The 20,826-nt window shown below is 38.1% G+C and overlaps 1 protein-coding gene across 4 annotated transcripts in view; it reads left to right on the top strand.

Annotated features, from left to right (window-relative positions):
- The window catches only part of KDM4C (lysine demethylase 4C), a 402,052-nt gene that overhangs the window by 54,047 nt on the left and 327,179 nt on the right, over nt 1-20,826 (top strand). For all 4 annotated transcript variants that reach the window (XM_043891189.1, XM_043891188.1, XM_043891190.1 and 1 more), the window contains one exon: nt 12,773-12,966. In XM_043891189.1, coding sequence (XP_043747124.1) covers nt 12,773-12,966 — 194 coding nt within the window. The remainder of the gene's footprint in view (nt 1-12,772; nt 12,967-20,826) is intronic.

Below are 20,826 nucleotides of genomic sequence, written 5' to 3'. Positions count from 1 at the left end.
GTGCATTTGGTTACTAAGGAGATGTATTAGACATTATTTTACTGTCAGCAGTAGTTCAGTTCAGTTGCTCAGTCATGTCTGACTCTTTGCAGCCCCATGGACTGCGGCACAGCCAGGCTTCCCTGTCCATCACCGAATCCCGGAGCTTACTCAAACTCATGTCTGTCGAGTCGGTGATGCCATCCAACGATCTCATCCTCTGTCATCCCCTTCTCCTGCCTTGAATCTTTCCCAGCATCAGGGTCTTTTCCAATGAGTCAGTTCTTCACATCAGGTGGCCAAAGTATTAGAGTTTCAGCTTTAGCAGCAGTCCTTCCAAGGAATATTCAGAACTGATCTCCTTTAGGATGGACTGGTTGGATCTCCTTGTAGTCCAAGGGATTCTCAAGAGTTTTCTCCAGCACCACAGTTTAAAAGCATCAGTTCTTTGGTGCTCAGCTTTCTTTATAGTCCACCTCTCATATCCATACATTAATATTGGAAAAACCATAGCTTTGACTAGACGGACCTTTGTCAGCCAAGTAATGTCTCTGCTTTTTAATATGCTGTCTAGGTTGGTCATAACTTTCCTTCCAAGGAGGAAGCATCTTTTAATTTCATGGCCGTAATCACCATCTCCAGTGATTTTGGAGCCCAAGAAAATAAAGTCTCTCATTGTTTCCATTGTTTACCCATCTATTTGCCATGGAGTGATGGGACCGGATGTCATGATCTTAGTTTTCTGAACGTTGAGCTTTAAGCCAACTTTTTCACTCTCCTCTTTCACTTTCATCAAGAGGCTCTTTAGTTCTTTGCTTTCTGCCATAAGGGTGGTTTCATCTGCATATCTGAGGTTACTGATATTTCTCCCAGAAATCTTGATTCCACTTTGTGCTTCATCCACCCCAGCATTTCTCATGATGTACTCTGCATACACATTAAATAAGCAGGGTGACAATATGCAACCTCGACGTACTCCTTTCTAGATTTGGAATCAGTCTGTTGTTCCATGTCCAGTTCTAACTGTTGCTTGTTGATTTCTCAGGAGGCAGGTCAGGTTGTCTGGTATTCCCATCTCTTGAAGAATTTTCCAGTTTGTTGTGATTCACACAGTCAAAGGCTTTGGCATAGTCAATAAAGCAGAAATAGATGTTTTGTGGAACTCTTTTGCTTTTTTGATGATCCAATGGTTGTTGGTAATTTGATTTCTGGTTCCTCTGCCTTTTCTAAATCTAGCTCGAACATCTGGAAGTTCACAGTTGACTTACTGTCAAAGCCTTGTTTGGAGAATTTTGAGCATTACTTTGCTAGTGTGTGAGATGAGTTCAATTGTGCGGTAGTTTGAGCATTCTTTGGCATTGCCTTTCTTTGGGATTGGAATGAAAACAGACCTTTCCCAGTCCTGTGGCCACTGCTGAGTTTTCCAAATGTGTTGGCATGTTGAGTGCAGCACTTTCACAGCATCATCTTTCAGGATTTGAAATAGCTCAACTGGAATTCCATCACCTCTACAAGCTTTGTTGTAGTGATGCTTCCTAAGGCCTACTTGACTTCACATTCCAGGATGTCTGGCTCTAGGTGAGTGATCATACCATCATAGTTATCTGGGTCATGAAGATCTTTTTTGTATAGTTCTTCTCTGTATTCTTGCCACCTCCTTTTAATAGCTTCTGCTTCTATTAGGTTCTTGCCATTTCTGTCCTTTATTGTGCCCATCTTTGTATGAAGTGTTCCCTTGGTATCTCTAATTTTCTTGAAGAGATCTCTAGACTTTCCCATTCTATTGTTTTCCTCTGTTTCTTTGCATTGATCACTGAGGAAGGCTTTCTTATCTCTCCTTGCTATTCTTTGGAACTCTGCCTTCAAATCGGTATATCTTTCCTTTTATTCTTTGCCTTTTGCATAAGGCAAAGGAGTCAGTAGTAGAGATGTTAACATAAACGGCAAACTAATTGTTTAGTTTTCATAAAAATTTGAGGCAGGTAGTCTAGGTCCATGTTGCTCCTGTGATGTCATCAGAGACATGCACTCCTAGCAGTCACTTGTGCCACCTTCACTATGACGTACTTACCCTCGTGCTCTTGTGGTAGCTGCTCATTGTGTCTGAATGTCTGATGAGGGGGAAGGGCTCGGGATTTGAGCCTGCTCAGACAGCCTCCTCAAAGCCTTTCTCCTGGAACTCCTGCCCAGTTATTACCAGTTAGATCTCACTGGCCAGAACCATGCGTAACTAGCTTTGGCTGTAACTACTTTGTTCTTTCAATTCACTGAGGTTCTATTAGTAAGAAGGTAAAAATAGATACTATGAACTTAGGCAGTCTCTGTTGTATTAACACAATGATTTTGAAGTACTGTGTTACACTGCAGTATAATACACTTTCAAGAGTTGAATTAGACAAAGGGCTTAGTAGTCTATAAAATATGAATGAAAGTGAAAGTGTTAGTTGCTCAGTTGTGTCTGACTCTTTGCAAACCTATGGACTGTAGCCACCAGGCTCCTCTGTCCATGGGCTTCTCTAGGCAAGAATGCTGGAGTGGGTTGCCATTTCCTTCTCCCGGGGATCTTCCCAACCCAGGTCTTCAGCACTGCAGGCAGATTTACTCTCTGAGCCACCTTGGAAGCCTTAGTCTAGAAAATATGAATACATCAGTAAAAATTGTAGCGTTTTAAATTTCCTATATTTACAAAGAAATTGTTAGGGTCTTTGGGTTTGTAATTTCACTATTTTCTTAAATGTTGAGATAATTGATCCTTTTTAAAGGAGAACAAGGCTTTTATGGTTCAGATTCCTTTTAGGATTTTCTGCAAGAGTCATGTGTAGATGTGTAAAATAAAGTCAACAAGTTCTATTTATTATTTCTGTAAGTTTCTTTTTTCTTTTTTTTTTTTTTAATACATGTCTGAGTGAATCCATGAATCTTGCTCTTGGCCTCATGCAGTTTTTTTCAAATCATCTTTTTGATTGGTAGTCCTTAAAAAAATAGAAAAGTAGCAAATATAATCACCAAATTATTAACTTTCCCTTCCAATCACTGGGGGATTGAGGGAAGTCTTTCCCTCCTTGATTATAGAGAAGTTTAGAATTGATTTTCTGGCTCATCGATTCGCTGTGAGGCTTCAGGCACAGTAATGCCAGCTCGGGTTGGAGTTTTCCATTGTCACCCTTGAATTCTGGTCACACAGTAGTGAGCTGTGAGATCTTGGGTGAGTTACCTGACTTCTCCTGGGGCAGCTGTCTCATCTATAAAATGGCACTAATAATAGATCATAGTTCTATTTATCACCTCATAGGGTAAAATGAGATGAATAAGTAAAACACCTAGGGCAAGCCCTGCTCAATATTATGTACTGAATAACAGCTGCAACTGGCGGCAACATTAAAGCAAAATGGGACAAAAGTCCTGAAGCCCTAATGAAATGTTCACTAGCTGATTCTGACCAAGAGAATTGTGAAGAATGCTGTTCTGCAATATTCATTTACTTAGAAGTCCAACCCAGAGCCCAGCAGTTTATTCTTTCTGCCGTCTGTCGAAGCCTGTCATGTCAGAGCAATGAAGGATGTTTGTTTAGGGGTTACTACCAAAGAAAATGTACCTGCTCTTTTCATGAGTTACACTGCTATCCTCTTGTCAGTAAGACAGGGTAGGGCAGAAATGGTACCGTGGAGTGTGACTCAGGAGATGTTCTCTTTTTCATGACTTTTTCTTTATCATATTTTTAGAATGTATTATCTCATTTTATTTGTGAAACTTACATTTTAAAGCACAGTGATACATTGAGAACCCCAAACCCATCATGCAATCCCATAGCTAAAACATTACTGTTGTGCTGCTCATGGGATGCTCTTTCTACAGTTCTTTGCTATCCCACCCCATCGCCACGAGTAGCCCGAACTTTGTGTTTGGTATCTTGCCTGAAAAAAACCCAAAAAGCACATTTTGTTGTTGTTGTTGAAGTATAGTTGGTTTACAATGTTTTTTTAGTTTCAGGTGTGCAGCAGAGTGATTCAGTTATACATGTACATGTATCTATTCTTCTTCAAATTCTTTTGCACTTAGGTGGTTACAGAATACTGAGCAGAGTTTCCTGTGCTACACAGTAGGTCCTTGTTGGTTGTCTGTTTTATTGATAAATATAGCACTGTGTACATGTCAATCCCAAACTTCCTAATTACCTCTCCCACCCACCCTTGCCCTCTAGTAACCATAAGTTTGTTCTCTAAGTCTCTGAATCTGTTTGTGTTTTGTAACTAAGTTCATTTGTATCATTTTTTTAAAGATTCCACATATAAATGGTACTGTATATTTGTCTTTCTCAGTCTTACTTCACTCAGTATGACAGTCTGTAAGTCCATCCATGTTGCTGCAAATAAGATTTTATTCTTTTTAATGGCTGAGTAATATTCTATTTTATATATGTATGACATTTTAGAAAATAATTGTTTAAATCTAGTTTTGACTGTGCTGGGTCTGTGTTGCTGTGCGTGTGGGCTTTCTCTAGTTGCAGGGAGAGGGGCTTGCCCTCTGCTTGTGGTACGTGGGCTTCTCACTGTGGTGGCTTTTCTTGTTGTGAAGCGTGGGTTCTTGGTGCACGGGCTTCAGTAATTGTGGCACGTGAGCTCAGTCGTTGTGGCTCCTGGGCTCTAGAGCACAAGCTCAGTAGTTGTGCGTGGGCTTAGTTGCTCTAGGGCATGGCGGATCTTTCCTGATCAGGTAACCCGTGTCACCTGGATTGGCAGGCAGATTCTTTATCAGGGAACCGCCAGGGACGCCCCCACATCTTCTTTATCTATTCCTCTGTTGATGGACGTCTAGATTGCTTCCATGTCTTGGCTGTTGTAAACAGTGCTGCAATGAACATGGGGGTGCATGTATCCTTTTGGACCATGTTTTTCTCAGATGTATGCCAAGGAGTGGGATTGCAGGATCATCTGGTAGCTCTGTTTTTAGACAGACGCATATTTGTAAACAACATATTTAGCTTATTTTTGACTGTATTAAAAGTATAGTATCACTTTATTAGTCTTCTGAGACTATCCCAAACACTAAGTTTTCTGAGTTTATTCATATTATTTGTGAGCTATTGTTCAGTCATTTCCATTGCTTAATGGCATTCCATTTTGTGAATATAGATTTTATTTTTTATTATCCTGTCGGGATATTTTCTTTCTTCTTAAAATAAACATTGCTGCTATAAACCCATTCCTGTATATGATTCTGGTGTACTATATACAGGTTCTCTGAAGCACTTATCTAGGAATGAAAGTGCTGCCTCAGAGAGTATTCAGCTTGGTCAGATACTGTTGTCTTGTTTCTCAAAGACTTTGTAGCAAAGTCTCCTCTTGCACTGTATAAGAGCTTTACTGAGGTATAACTTACATACCACAAAATCCACCCATGTTGAATATGTAATTCAGTGATTTTTGTGTAACCCTTACCACCAGTCCAGGTTTAGAACACTTCTGTCACCTTCAAAAGTTTCCTCATGCTGACAATATTCATCACTTGATCCTGTTCATTTTATTACTTACCAACCTTTGACTTTGTAAGTCTTGTGGCTTTAAAATATCTTGTTTGTGAATTTGCCTTTCTCTGACTATAAATGACTTAGAATATCTTGTCTTGTCTTTGTTGATCATTTGTGTTTCTTGTTTTTTCTACTTCTTATTTTCCTATTAGATTGTTTGATTTTTTTTCTTATTATTTGGAGTTTTTAATGTATTCTGGATACCAAAACCATACCAGTTACATTTGTGGAATTATTTGCTTATTTGCTTCAATTTCATCTTGATCTTCCCAGACTTTTTTGTTTCTTTCATTTCCTCCCCCCACCCTCTCTATGTGTGTGAGTGAGAGACAGAGGTAACAGGTTAATTTTAATTCTGCCACCTAAAGCTATATAATGGTGTATCAGATTCATGGAACTGTTGTACACATTCAGTAAAGTGACAATGGTGCAATACCACAGTATCTCAGAATCAGGAGTATACAGTTTTGAATTGTTTAAACACAATCCACAGTCTTAAAAATAAAATCAGAAACCATCCACAGTTATATAATTGTCAATTAAACGTTACACACTTAATAGTTGATATGATAGTCAATATCTAGTAGGAAATGTTGAAAGCAATTTTAGAGTCTCAGCGTGTTGTACTCCCAACATTCCTGTCGGGAATGTTTCTTGAATAGATATGTGACTGGCCAAAGATGGGTACAAACAGGACAAGAACAAGTAAAGTTCTACCACGATTTCAGTAGTGCTCACTGTTTTCTTTGTCAGTTAAAAGTGAACAGCAAGAATTACAAACTTTACATATATACAAGGCATGCTGTAAAAGGATGTTTGTTTACAGACATGTAAGAGTACTTTGTAACTATTGTGATAAAATAACGTATAAAGATAAATAGCAAAAACAGTAATCAACTGTGAACTTGCAAAATCAGTTCCCTATTTTATATTACATGAAATAAAAACAGTTTTAGTTTTCTTGAACCTCTTATCTAGAAATACTTGAAAAGGAATACAGACAGATTATTATTTTTACCCTTGGACATGGCTATAAAAAAAAGAAAACAAACCAAGGGGATTTCTCTGGTGCTCCAGTGGTTAGGAATCTGCCTTGCAATTTGGAGGATGCAGGTTTGATCCCTGGTCTGGGAATTAGGATCCCACATGCCGCAGAGCAGCTAAGTCTGTACCCCCACAACTAGAGAATCCATGTGCCACAACGGAAGATCCCTCATGATGCAACTAAGACCTGATGCAGCCTTATAAATAAATAAATCTTTAAGGGGAAAAGAAAACCAGCAACCAAGAATACTGGAATGCCTGAGTCCAGAATGAACCCAGATATTTGGCCATATAGAACATTATTGACTTCAAGAGTAGGAATAATAATGAAGGCTTTATAAGCAGTTTTTAATCAGTCAATATAAGAGGCATTTTGATGTTTTTGCCACCAGAAAACAAAAGCTGTAGTGTCACTAAAGTTCTGAGAAGTCTGTTTTATATAGCTTCAACTCAGTTGGAAGTGTATTTTTATTTATATTTATTTAAGGTAAACTAAAATTGACATCAAATATTTTTAGAGATGGTATTTATAGTGTCTTAATGAACAGAGATTTAAATTTTAATATAATTGGTTTCATCGATGTTCTCTTTTAGTGACTTTATTTAGTTTTGTATTTTTCTCACTCCTGGGACTCTGAATACATGAACTATAGACATTCTGTCCTAAGTATTGCTTAACTTTAGTTTTCAGATTCTTCATCTCATCTCTCTGTGCTGTACTGTGTGTTCATGTCTTAAATTTTCCCTTCTGGGTAGGTACTTCTCTTGTTTAATCCTTTCAGTCCGTTTTTAGTTTAATAATGATACATTAAATGAAATGATATATCAATGATATACTAGTAAAATGCTGTATTTCATTTCTAGAAGTCTACCTTGTCTTTGTGATTCCATTTTTAAATTTTTTTAAGCATTTCAAGTTTTTTAGCATCTGAAAATTCTGATACCAGCAGTCCTTGGGGTGGGGAAGGGCCAGTTGCTTTTGCTAGCTTTCTCCCATGAGGTCTTACCTCCCTGTATTTGTGGTGATCTTCAGTTTTATGCTTTGGCTTGATCCTAATTTGTGGAAAATTTGTAAGTCAAAATGGAGGGTGCTTTTCTCCCAGAAGGATTGGAGTTGTGTTTGCCTTGAACCAGAGACTTAAATAACTTCAAGGTCTCAATGGTCCAGACTCAAGGGAGGGGTCCCAAGCTCTCTGTAATCTTTTATTTGATTAAGCATTTCTCTTCTTTTCTTCTCTACATTCCTTCTTGTCATACTCATAGTTACATTTTTAAAGCGAGAGTCTTTTTTTTTTATTACTGTGTAGTACTTTTTGTTGCAGACATTTTTTGTTTCTTCAAAACTTGCTCTACATTGGTTATTGACTAGACTTTCAGAAAGAAAAGAAAGCACTGCTGTAAAATTGTAGGTATTTTGGTGTATAAAAATGCAAAAAGGAAAAGAGGTCTGTTTTTAAAGTAAAAAGTTTGGAGAATGTGAGATATTTTCATGGAAAGGAAGAAGCAAAAAGAGCTATCATGTCACACATTGTAATTAACTTTAAAGCAAAATGAATTTTACATGAGTCTAATTTTATTATTGTGTAAAGATCCTAAGGAAACCCTCTATTTTAAATGTGACCAAAGCTCTCATTTTAGTTGTTGAAAGATTCAGTTTTCCCACATTACTGTGTGAAATTGATTGAATTTTGAAGTCTTTAAAACAACCAAGTTTTATTTTTCTTTCCTCATGTGCATTACCTTTGAAACTTCAAGGACTTATTACAGCCTTATGAATTGGTGGCAGTAATTTACATTAGCCTATCTTTAAAGTAAGTGGAAATTTGGAAGATAGTCTTCTGTTTGGATCATGTTACTCTAGTAAATGTTAGCTGGGCTGCAGTAAGGGTCATAGAAAGGGATGGTGAGAGCCAAATGAGGACAAGTGTAATCTTGTAAAAAGCACTGAATAAAAATATCTGAAAACTTTAGTGGGAACCTTTAATAATTTCTTTTAGTATTTTCTCAGAGTTTTATAACACCTGGGAGATGACTCTTTTCTCCTTTGAATGATTGGCTTTTTTAATGAAATTATTTTCATAAATTTATATATTTTTCAGAAATTTTTGGGGGGTCACTTTGGGTCCAGCTTAGAGCTGGGCATGTGGCAGTGAAACTCAGGAGAGAGATGAAGGCTCAAAGCATTGTTTGGAAAGAGCTGCGTGGGGATAATGTTGCAGGTGCTGAGGATTATGGTAGGTGGGGTGGGGAAGAGAAACATGTGGGCTGGATGTGGACTTTGTTGAGGAAAGATGTTAATGTCTTATGTAAACAAGGTCCTGTGATCAAGTAACATTTGGAAATGTAGAGTTAAAGCAAAGTTAAATAGGCTTCCTTACAGCATGACCTCTTAGAAACTTCAGAGTACCTGCTGGCACTGTGACTTTATAAGAGGAGAAGAAAAGGAAACCAATATTTTTTGACCATAGCCTCTTGTAGGAATGATGTTCATTAGAAATATTTTAGGGAGAACTAGTTTGCTGTGATTTTTGCATTGTTTCTCTGTATTAGATGGGAGGGCTCCTTACTGGTTTGGTTTCTAATGTGGCATGTTGCTTCCCTGTCCTGCTTCGATTTCCCAGTGACCTAGCATAATCACTGTAGAGCATTCTAGATGCTCATAGTCCCAAAAAGAAGGAGCTCCTTGGCCTGGATGTGCCCTGTGTTCCGTGACCCAGGCCCAGAGCTCAAGGGTGTGAACTCAGACTTAGCACGGTCTCTCTATGTAGGTTTATAGAGGCATTGTTCATGCTAATGCCAGTTTGAGGGTACTTACTTCCTCTCTGAAGTCCAGAACCTGATCCTCAAACAGATCCTGAGTGGCTATGGTAATGAAAATTTAGGAGTTCTTTCATATTACTGTCTGATTCTTGTTAGATTGATGATATAGAGATTGAAAAGAAGGATCCTTGATAAACTTCTCATTTACACATATGTGTGCAAATTATGGTCCAGTGGTGAATTATTTCAGTAAACCAGACAGAGATAGGGCAAATAGACACACAGAACAGGGCATGCCTCGAATGCACTGGGTTATTGGGGTGAAGGGAAATGGGGACCAGGGGGAAACATTTGCTCAGTGGACGTCAGGTGAGTTGCAAAGACTGCTCAAACACCTGCTGGACATTGTATGGAAGAGCTTTATTCGAGGGGATGGAATCTGGGAAGAGGCATTTGTCTGTGAACTTGTGTTGGTGTATAGACTTTCTGAAGAGACTTGATGGCTTTAAGCTTTGAGTGGTTTGGCAGATTCCAGCCTGTCATTGTGTTGCTTGTTTGTAGCTGGTGTCTTTCTGGAGACTGCTTTTACACTAAATCAATTCTGTCCCCAACCCTTCTAATAAAAGTGAAGCAACTTTTATTAGAAGCTTTGCCAGTGTTTGTGTAGGGTGACTGTATGCCTGGGTGGGAAGAATGTAGCAGTTTTATATGTTTGCCTGTCATAAATTTTAGCTCCTTGGATCTTTGTTGATTTTTAGTGCTGAGAGAAGAGGATGGTATATTGCATTTTAACATGATCGAACTGAAAGCATGGAATTTCTAAGTGAAGGCCTAGAGTCAGATAGATTCAGGCTTATCTTTGCCACCCACTGCTCTAGGAGTACTAGGTTTTCCATTTGTTCACTTGGGTATGACATTGCTTATGTTACAGGATTATTTTGAGTAGATGTAGTGTACACGTATGTGCAGTATAATGAGATAGACTGGGGTGTCATACTTCTCCCAAGTGGCAAATAAGATGTCCTCCTTGTCTGAATCTCTGAAGGAGACCTGGTGCTCTTTAGAGTTTGAGTAGAACCTGTCCTAGGCAGCTAGTGAGTTCAGTCAGTAGCAGAGAGCAGACGTTGGAGAAGGAATTTGGAAACACTAGGATTTATTCTCAGCCCCTTGTTATACCTGTTATGCTTAATATTTTAATAACCTCTTTTATTGAAATTATGTGACTTTATTTTAGCAAAAGAAATTAAGTTTTAACATCATGGCAACCTTGGCCCTTCCCAGAAGAAACTGATGCCAACATATTATTAATATTTGCCCATTAATGGGAAGAATTTCAGTAGTGAATTTCATAGGACCTTTTTTTTTTTTCTATCACTTTATCACGTGTTTGACTTTTGTTTTGTTTCCAGTAAGATTTACTGGAGAATAGTGGAAACATTTATTTTGTCACTTCTAAGATATAAGAAGTTTTATTTTCAAAAGATTTTTATGTCCTTTAGCCTGTTTAGTCCTCTGAGCAGCTCTGGGTGGGTACCTCATGCTTTCACAAAGAAAGAATGGGAGCTCTGGAAATCACAGTGATTTTTGCCCTCGGCAGTGGCAGAGCTGGAGCCATAATCTGGGTCATCTGCCATTATTCTTTCTTCTCTTCCCTCATCCCTTTAGACCCATAGGTCTAGTTATGTCAAGGGATTCAGCCTAAGTTATTTCTGAAAGGTAATATCAGTCAGAAACAAAGATGAGACTTCTTCAAATGTAGGAATTTCAGAAGAATAGTTTGTTCCTAAATTTGCAAGCTCATTCAATTTAAAAATGATTTCTATAATATGGTGCTCATTTATTACTTCAGATTCATTGCCTCAATAATGACTTTTAAATAGGAGGACTCTATTATTAGAGTGATTGGACTAAAGTCTGATTGGACTAGGGTTAAGAGATTGCATCACTATAAATAGAGTTAGATAAAATATTTTACATAATTTGAACTTTTATGAGGTCTCATAAGTTGGGACCTAGGATCTTTTCTAAAAGGATACTTAACTTTGAACAATTTCCAAATAGTAAGCTTCCTGCTGTGGGTTTTAAGTTATAGAATGGCTGTCTTGGGGAGTTTTGGAATTACATGATTTCCCCCGATACTTTTCAGTTATATTACCTGAGGCAGAGCTTCATTAACTGCCCCATCAACAATTTTCCTGACCCAAAAGCACAGTAAGTATGATCAGTACATTGATTATATTATCATCTAAAGACTATAATGAAAACAGAACAATAAGGAAAATACTAGGCATGGCTATCTGTGAGGCCTTGGCATAATTACCAGGGAGGGCCTTTTTGGTATACATAAATAAATTTAATGTCTGTCTTTGATAGTATCATGAGGGGGTTGAACTGGACTTAAAGACACTGCCATTTCATCGTGATTGCAAAAAAAGTAGGTCCTATCACTGATATTTAGTATTTTATTATGAGAAAAGTTTACGAGAAAAATAGTAAAAATTGTAAACAGTTGTGAATTAGAGTGCATTAATAAGTGATTGGTAAGTTTTAATAAAACTAGAATCTTTTCTTGTCATTTTAACTTTTATCCCAGTGACTCAACTTTTTCTGTCTCTGTTACCAGCCATATTGTGTTCTTGTTATAAAACTACATTATTCCAACAATTTTACCAAAGTTTGGATAAATATTTTTAGCTGTTATTCTTTGTTTAAAATTCCCTGTCCGCATAAGAGGTAGATATTTAGTTGAAGAAGCAGTAAAAGCACAATGATCTGTGACTTAGAATAGTGCTAAGGATTTTTCCAAAATTAGAGTTGGGTTTTCAGGAAATGATGTATCACATGCCAGAATTGAATGGGGCTGAAAGAGGAATGACAGAAGATACATTTTGTTAGTGGTATCCTGATATGATGTCTGATGTTTAATGACTTAAGTAATGTGCAAATAAACAAGCTAAAAACCAGAAAACCCCCCAAACTAAATGGTGTTCCAAAGATGGAAAGCATGCTGCAGATCATATGCTTTGAATCAATGATGTTTTATTTTTTACTAACAGCTGATGGGAGTAGGTCCTTAATTCTCTGTCATTTGGGATAATTTTATTTATTTATTTTTTTTAATATTTTTTTTTATTTTATTTTTTTTATTTATTTTATTTTTTTTAATTTTTATATATATATTTTTTAATATTTTTTTATTTTTTTTATATATACTAATATTTATATAGAACCACATTTTGCTGGTATTAATCTTGGATAATTAATCATGGATCTGTATAAATATATATATGTGTGTGTGTATGTGCCTTGGATACTTATTGCTTTATTTTTTTTAATTTCTAAGCGAGTTAAAATATACAGTATAGTAATTTTGGCAGATGATGGTTTGATCAGTAAATGTTACCTTTATGAGTTTATTAATGTTTGTCTTTTCTCCCCCTTCTCTCTCTCCCCTGTTTCTAGGGTGTGGATGAATGGAACATAGCTCGCCTAAACACAGTCTTGGATGTGGTTGAGGAAGAGTGTGGTATTTCTATTGAGGGTGTAAACACCCCTTATCTATATTTTGGCATGTGGAAAACCACATTTGCATGGCACACCGAGGATATGGACCTCTACAGCATTAATTATCTCCACTTTGGAGAGCCCAAGTCTTGGCAAGTTGCATGTTTAATATTTATTTGCTTTGGAATTGAGATCTGAGCAATAGGAACCCATTGAAGATGGTTTTTTCCCCTTTATCTGGCAGATTCAGATTTATATGAGCTGTAAGAAAGTTCTTGACTGTAACAATTAATTATTGCAGAGTCTTCCACTCTGCCTAGGGTTTTGCTCAAAACTATAAAGCTAATGGTGATTTGTATATCTAAATTTTGCCTACAGACCATTTTGTGGGTCATGGATTGATAGGTATTTTAGTCTCAAAGAATTTGGCATCTTGAACTTCTCTGAGCATTTGCTGGAAGGTATGGGGGATGTAAGTTAGGAGTGAAAATTCACTTCCTGGATGTACCTGGTGATTTTCTGGTCTAATCTCTGAATAAATGACAGATTCCATTTAGTATGTGGTGAGTAGAGGGATAGGAGGGATGAATCAGGAGGCCTGTTACCACTTTTTCGGTGGTGGATATGGGGAGAAGAATAAGAATGTGAATGTGTGTTCTTAACTTGCAGTTACCTGTGTCATCTTTCTGAGCAACAATTTTAAGATTTATTTTTCTGTAGAATGCATCATATGGTACCCAGCACACATTTGTGATTGTTAGTCTCTCAGTCACCCTGGAGTTCTTTGTGGTCAGCCAGTTTCGTGTTTGAACTTGTTTTTGTCGGTTTTAGTCTTAGGAAGGGCTTTCCAGGTGGCGCAGTGGTAAAGAATCCACCTGCCAATGCAGGAGACACGGGTTCAATCCCTGGATTAGGAAGATCCCCTGGAGAAGGAAATGGCAACCCACTGCAGTATTCTTGCTTGGAAAATCACATGGACAGAGAAACCTGGAGGGCTATGTTTCGTGGGGTCACAAGAGTCAGACACGCCTGAGTAACTGAGCACAGTCTTAGGAGAGCTTAAATATCAGTTCTTTTTTTTTTTTTTTATAATACACATATGTGGAGAATAATTCACAGACAAAAGCATACGAAGTATCAACTTGACAAGCCAGGAAATACTGAATATGCTCTTTCTGCTGGTTGTGAACATGATAGGATGCTCTTCAGGTGCTTGTGTCAGCCCAGTAGCTTTCTTGCCTCCAATTTAAAGGTAATGGCCTCTTTTCAAGTTCTCCTGCTGATCAGGTTTTGAGTGCAATCTATAATTTCTGTCTGCATCTTGCTATTACTTGCCCTTGAGGTTTCATCATTTGGTGAAGTGTGAAGTTGTAAGCTTTCTCCAGCAAATTCAAATACAGCAAAAGTTCATAATGATCAAAAATGACATTTAATCAGCAGGAAAGCTTTAGGTGGAAGGGCAAAGCTCTTAGGACCTAGAAAAGAAATCCAGGCATTTTCTGGTTTGTGATGGAGTTTTATGATCTGAGAAAAATTTAGTGAGAAGCTGTAACTCATTTTTAATAGTGTTTTACTTACACATTTTGTTTGGAAAATTTTTAGCATTCTACTCTCTTAATGGAATAAATAAAATGTAAACATTTTTAATAGGTGGTCTAGGAACTAGACTTTGACAGAATGGGATGGAAAGATGATTTCTTACACAAGTGTTTGTTGAGGACCAGCTTGTGAGCACACGCTCTAGGCATGTGAGTCTCTCGTCTTTCTTCAGCATCATGGTAGAGTCTTTTGGAGTGTCATCCTTCAGTACTTTTGGGAATCGACTTTGAGAGACTCAGAGAAATATTTTAAACAATGTGTAGGCTCCTGGGCAGTTTCTTAGCTGCGTAGTCATTCCCACCATCTTTCTGTTACTCACTTTTATTGTGAGTAAAATAGGCAAAATTAGTAAATTCAGCATCTTGGTGAAATCTATTATATAGGCAACTCTACACTTCCCTTAAGAAATCTGAAGTTAGGGGTTTCCCTGGTGGTCCAGTGGTTAGGACTCTGTGCTTCCACTGCAGGGGGCACAGATTGCGTCCCTGGTTAGGGAACTAAGATCTTGCAAGCCTCATGGTATGGCCAAAAAAAAAAAAAAAAAACCCTGAAAAGTTAGTCGCAAAACTTTTCTGTAGATTTGGAGAAATTCATGACAATCATGACAATGCCTGGGACATTTTAGTATTGGAAGAGTTGAAATGAAGTCTCTGCTTTCTTATTAAGAAAAGTGATTTTTTTCCCCTTCTCTCTTGGGCCAAGACTTAAGTTGTCTCCTAAAGATTGCTTGGGCTTCTTTGGTGGCTCAGATGATAAAGAATCTGCCTGTAATGCAGGAGATGCAGGTTTGCTCCCTGGGTTAGGAAGATCCCCTGGAGAAGGAAATGGTGACCCACTTCAGTATTCTTGCCTGGGAAATTCCATGGATAGAGGAGTCTGGTGGGTTATAGTGCATGGGGTAGCAAAGAGTTGGACACAATGGTGATTAAACAACAACATCAAAGATTTCTTAGAGGAGAATATTCTGTTAGGGATATGACTGATTCTAGAGTCTTATGTCTTTAGAAGAGGGCCATGCTGTTCATGAGTGAGGATAAGTACACTGGATTCCAAAGTATTTCTTTCTTTCAGAATATCTCTTTCTCTCTAAATACAGAACATGTATTTTCCGTATTTAGTTATTCTATTCATTTTTAAGCATATAGACTCCATCATATGCATTAAGAATAGATTTATACTATCACTGTTATCTTTAACCTTGGCCATTATTTATAATGGTGAAATAATAAAACATAGCAGTGAATTATGACAGTTAATCTACATTCCATTTTCTAAGATAGCTACTGTAGGAAAAGAGCAATATAAATGACTCTAAGGATATTCCCCAGTAGGCTTATGAATGATTATATTAGCTCGGCATAAATAATTTTGAGTTAAACTTTATTATCGTAAAGTTTCCCTGGTGGCCCAAATGGTAAAGAGTCTGCTTGCAATGCAGGAGACCGAGGTTCGGTCCCTGGGTTGGGAAGATCCCCTGGAGAAGGAAATGGCAACCCACTCCAGTATCCTTGTGTGGAGAATTCTATGGACAAAGGAGCCTGGTGGGTTACAGTCCACGGGGTTGCAAAGAGTAGGACACAGTTGAGCTGCTAACACTTTCACTTTTCTTATTATTAACATTCACCTCAATAACCATCATAATATATTTGAAGTAAGCTTTGAAAGGTGGTAGAAGCATACAAATTCATGTAAATATGGGGAGGTGGGCAGTTGCGTGGCAGACTCAGACTCAAGCAGCAGCAGACAGGGCTCTAGTCCTCACTCTGCTACTGATGTGTGATGTGTGTGGCTTTGGGCACAGAGCTGTACTTCTGTGGACCAATTTCCTCACCTACAAAATGACAAGGCTAATCAGGATGCACTCCAGTGCTCTAATTCTGTAATTTGTGATGAAAAGCACACGGATATTTTTACGCAATGTACAAAACGAGAGGATGCCGAGGTGACATGCAGTTGGGGCGTGTGTGTGCGCACATGTGTGCACATGCCTGTTCCCTCGCTGGTTTCCTTGTCTGGTGTCCTCGGCTTGTTGAGTTGCCTTTAATCTCCTCCAGGGGTGCCCTCTTCATGCCTGACATCTCTGCTCCCGGCAGTGTGTCTTCCTCCTGTCTGATCTCATTGTCTGGTGTTCAGTTTCAGTGACCTTCTCGTCTTCAGTTTTCTCCTAAGACACCAAGCTCTGGTTACAGGTATTACAAAGACTGCCTAAAATTCTCTCCTTACTTCCATGACTGTGCTTGCTACTCTTCTTTGCCCTTGTGTTCCTTAGATTTTGCCTCAAGGCTTTCTGGACCATGTGTTGCCCCATCTTAGACTTCTGTCTTTGCACCTTTCAGGTGCTTGTGACCACTTCTGCTGCCTCTTTCCTGTGTCTGCTTTGAAGTTTTGGGGCTATTTTTTCTCCTTTGAAATTGTCAGCACTTAACACAGGATCTGCCTAGAGGTTTGATGCTTTGTTAAGTAATTCTCATTTTGAATCAGTTCAGTTCAGTCGCTCAGTTGTGTCTGACCCTCTGCAACCCCATGAACCGCAGCACGCCAGGCCTCCATGTCCATCACCAACTCCCAGAGTCCACCCAAACCCCTGTCCATCAAGTAGATGATGCCATCCAACCATCTCATCCTCTGTCGTCCCCTTCTCCTCCTGCCCTCAATCTTTCCCAGCATCAGGGTCTTTTCCAATGAGTCAACTCTTTGCATCAGGTGGCCAAAGCATTGGAGTTTCAGCTTCATCATCAGTCCTTCCAATGAACACCCAGGACTGATCTCCTTTAGGATGGACTGATTGAATCTCCTTGCTGTCCAAGGGACTCTCAAGAGTCTTCTCCAATATCACAGTTCAAAAGCATCAATTCTTTGGTGCTCAGCTTTCTTTATAGTCAAGAGAGTACTAAATTGTTTTGAATCAGTCTGTTCAGGAGCAGACAGGATAATATGTAAAATGTTTTATAAAGATTCTTGACTCCAGTGTAATTATTAAGAACACCAAGCTTCCAGAGATTTCTGAGTAGCTGCTCATAGGCCTGGCTCCAGGTAGAAGCCGTGAGACATGGTTTTCTGGGTACAACATGTAGCAGATTTTGCTGAGTAAGTGTTCATGAACTCAGGTATGTACTGAAGAGATTTTAGAGGAGCTAATGATTTTTTAAAACATTTCTAGCATGAAGGTTTAAGGAAAAAGAGAAAGCTTAAAGTAGGCAGATAGAAAACTGCTATGGCAGTCAGTGTAGCATATTTATTTTCTTGGAATTAATATTGACTTTGGAGCCAGAAGACCTATTTTAAAAATCCCAGTCTGTCATTTGCCAGCTGAATGACTTAGGGCAAATCACTATACTCCATTCATTATGAATTTCTCTAACTGCCAAACAGAGGCGTGATTTATTCTCTATCTTAATAGGATTGCTTAGAGGGTCCTGGGAAATACTGTGTATAAAGGTGTCTTATAAATTGTAAAAGAACTATTCAAATATTAGTAGTTACTATTGTCTTAATAACTTTATAAAAATAGGTAATTTTTTGGTCATAGTAATTACTTAGAGCCGGAACTTGGCATGATGTGTTTCTGTGTATGATTGAGTGGGACTTTCAAGGGTCAGTAAAATAAAAGTTTTTTTCCCAAGCATCATGTATGATAATGGTTAATTACTGCGAGATACAGAATTTAGATAGTGACTTGAATCTCTGTCTTTGAGAAATTGTGTCCAGATACAGCAAATAAGATATTTTCAGGTTTACTCTGTTGAGCATGAGAGAGGTAGAGTTTAAGGGGACTTGTCTTAAACTATGAAAAGGGGAGAGGAGTTTCTCCTGGGTGTGTTTTGGAAAATTAAGGATGGGCTGAAGCATTTTGGATTTGGCTAAATTTTACTCAGTAAACTGTGCAATTTTGTTAAATGTAGCAATAAGAAAGTGTCAGATTATTCAGTGTAATATATCTTCATTCCTTGCTTTTTATTTAGATTGATTTGTTTAGTGCTGTGTAATATTTTAAGTGCACAGATTTTTGCCCCAGAGTCTTGTGTTTTGAGTTCTGGCATTGCTTTTTACTGAGGATATCACCCAGGGAAATTATTACTTAACCCTATTCCTCCTTTTTTTATTTTATTTTAAAATTTTATTTATTTATTTGATTGCTCTGGTTCTTAGTTATGGCACATGGGATCTTTGATCTTCGTTGCAGCATAAGAGATCTTCAGCTGTGGCATGTGGGATCTTTATAAGTATTTATAAATTGAAGTGTTAATAAAATTAACTGCGTAAGTTATTCTGATCATTTAGGCATATCTATGTTATATATTTTTAGATAATAACATTTTAAAAGGTTTAAAAAATTGAAACTATACCCCCCAAATATGGTATTAATTTTGTACTCAGCTGCTATCTGTATTTGTAGAGAGAGATAACAGGAAGCAAAAATTTTTATTGGTCAAATGGATGATATTTTAGTTAGGCCTCAGCCTGACTTGGAGATAAACGTAGCCACACTGGTGCACACACATACGTCTCTGCAGTCCAGACAGCAAGTCCCAAAGACCCCTGCTTAACATGGAGTCCTCTGAGGAGAGCGTCAGGGAGGTCTGGTGCTTGTGATTTTGAAGGTAAATCTCAACGCATTTTCCTGAAGTGATGAGATGCAGTGTCTTGTCACTCACTGACTGATGACTGTGGGTTCTCATACAGGAACTCTAAACTTGTATTAATTAAGTACTTTTGATACCCCTAATAAGCATAGCAGGAGCTTGTAAATTCCTTCAGGATTCTTATTTCCTTGTAACTACTTTTTCACTTAAAGCCACCACTATCACCACCTACAAGATCTCCAGTAAACCATTTAAATGAAAAGAGACTATTGAATTAAATCCTAACTCTTAGGGAAAAATCAGGTTAGGGTTAGGGTTAGGGTTAGGGTTACCATGTAGTTCATGGAAAACAAGCGTTACTGATGCTAGCCTTGCTAATTACTCTACCAGATATGCCACTGCTATTGCCAAATCGCTTCAGTCGTGTCCGACTCTGTGCGACCCCATAGACGGCAGCCCACCAGGCTCCGCCATCCCTGGGATTCTCCAGGCACGAACACTTCAGTGGGTTGCCAATTTCCTTCTCCAAATATACCAGATATAGTGGTTCACACATGTTACCTAACTTATCTTTATTCCTCTATATTTCTCTTCATCCTCTTCAACTTTTTAGTTTAGAAACCACTTTGTAGAAAATATATGTTACTTAATATTTGTGTAATAAAATTTTTTCTTTGACTTGAGCATATAGGAAAGCAGCTTTTTTTTTTTTTTTTTAATTGCACTTCTGCAAGTAGGCTGGCAAATAACTGTTACTTCTATGACACTGAATGTGTTCATTGCTTGTAAGCTTGCTTTGCAAGGTGTAGAGCTTGACTAGGATGATTAAGTATGTTCTCTATCTTTGGTGACTGCAGTTCATTGGTGACTGCAGTTCATTTCATGTGTGCCTTTTTTTGTGTGCCAGGAATTGTGCTAATCAGTTTAAGAAATCATCTCAGGTAAGCCAGACAACAGGTGTTTCGGGTAGGTGTTTTTTTGCCCCACTTTTAAACTAAGGACTCTGAGACTGACTTTCAGAGCCTTAACTTCTTTATCTGGGGGACCAGTGAGTCTTACATCTGGGATTTTAACTTGATTTAATCAAATCTTCCCATTGATTTAAAGTGAAAAGGGAATAGTGAAGATGAAGGAATAGGCAAGAAGAAAGAGTGCTTATGTTTTTTTTTAATAACATCAACTTTCTTTTAATGAGATTTTCTGCAGAACCAAAAGAGAAACCAGCCTCTTACATTTTGGGACAAAACTATGGTGTAAGAGAGATTTTCAGAAGGGTAAAATGTGGCTAGATTCCAATCAAGTGATAATTGATAGCAGTTATTCAGTTGGGAGGACCATTGTAGGTGAGAGTGGGAGAAGCCACTGGCCCAGCTTTATTTGCTTCAGATTTATTCTCTAGATAGCCTTTGGAAATCTGCTTGAAATCAGAAAATCCCACATTTTAGAAAGAATGTGTTTTCCTGTGAGGGTTTTGTCTTCCTTGGGGAATGAGTGATGATTTGTTACTTAAATGTCTATTTACATCCAGTTCCCTCAAATGAAGCTTTGGAAAAAGCCAGTTTGTCCCTGTTGAGAGCTAAGATGCTTTGTCTATCAGACCTTTCCAGCGAGGTCGATGAACCTAGAGCCGTTTTATAGAGTGAGTAAGTCAGGAAGAGAGAAAACAAATATCGTATGTTAAAGTACATACATGGAATCTAGAAAAATGGTACTGATGAACCTGTTTGTAGGGCAGCAGTAGAGATGCAGACATAGAGAACAGATTTGTAAACATGGGGTGGGAGTGGGAAGGAGAGGGTGGAATGAATGGAGAGAGTAGCGGAAACATAC

The sequence above is a fragment of the Cervus elaphus genome, chromosome 29, assembly GCF_910594005.1.
Source record: "Cervus elaphus chromosome 29, mCerEla1.1, whole genome shotgun sequence".
NCBI lineage: Eukaryota > Metazoa > Chordata > Mammalia > Artiodactyla > Cervidae > Cervus > Cervus elaphus.
The sequence above is the reverse complement of the archived record's forward strand: the minus strand, read 5'-3'. Positions and strand labels throughout refer to the sequence as shown.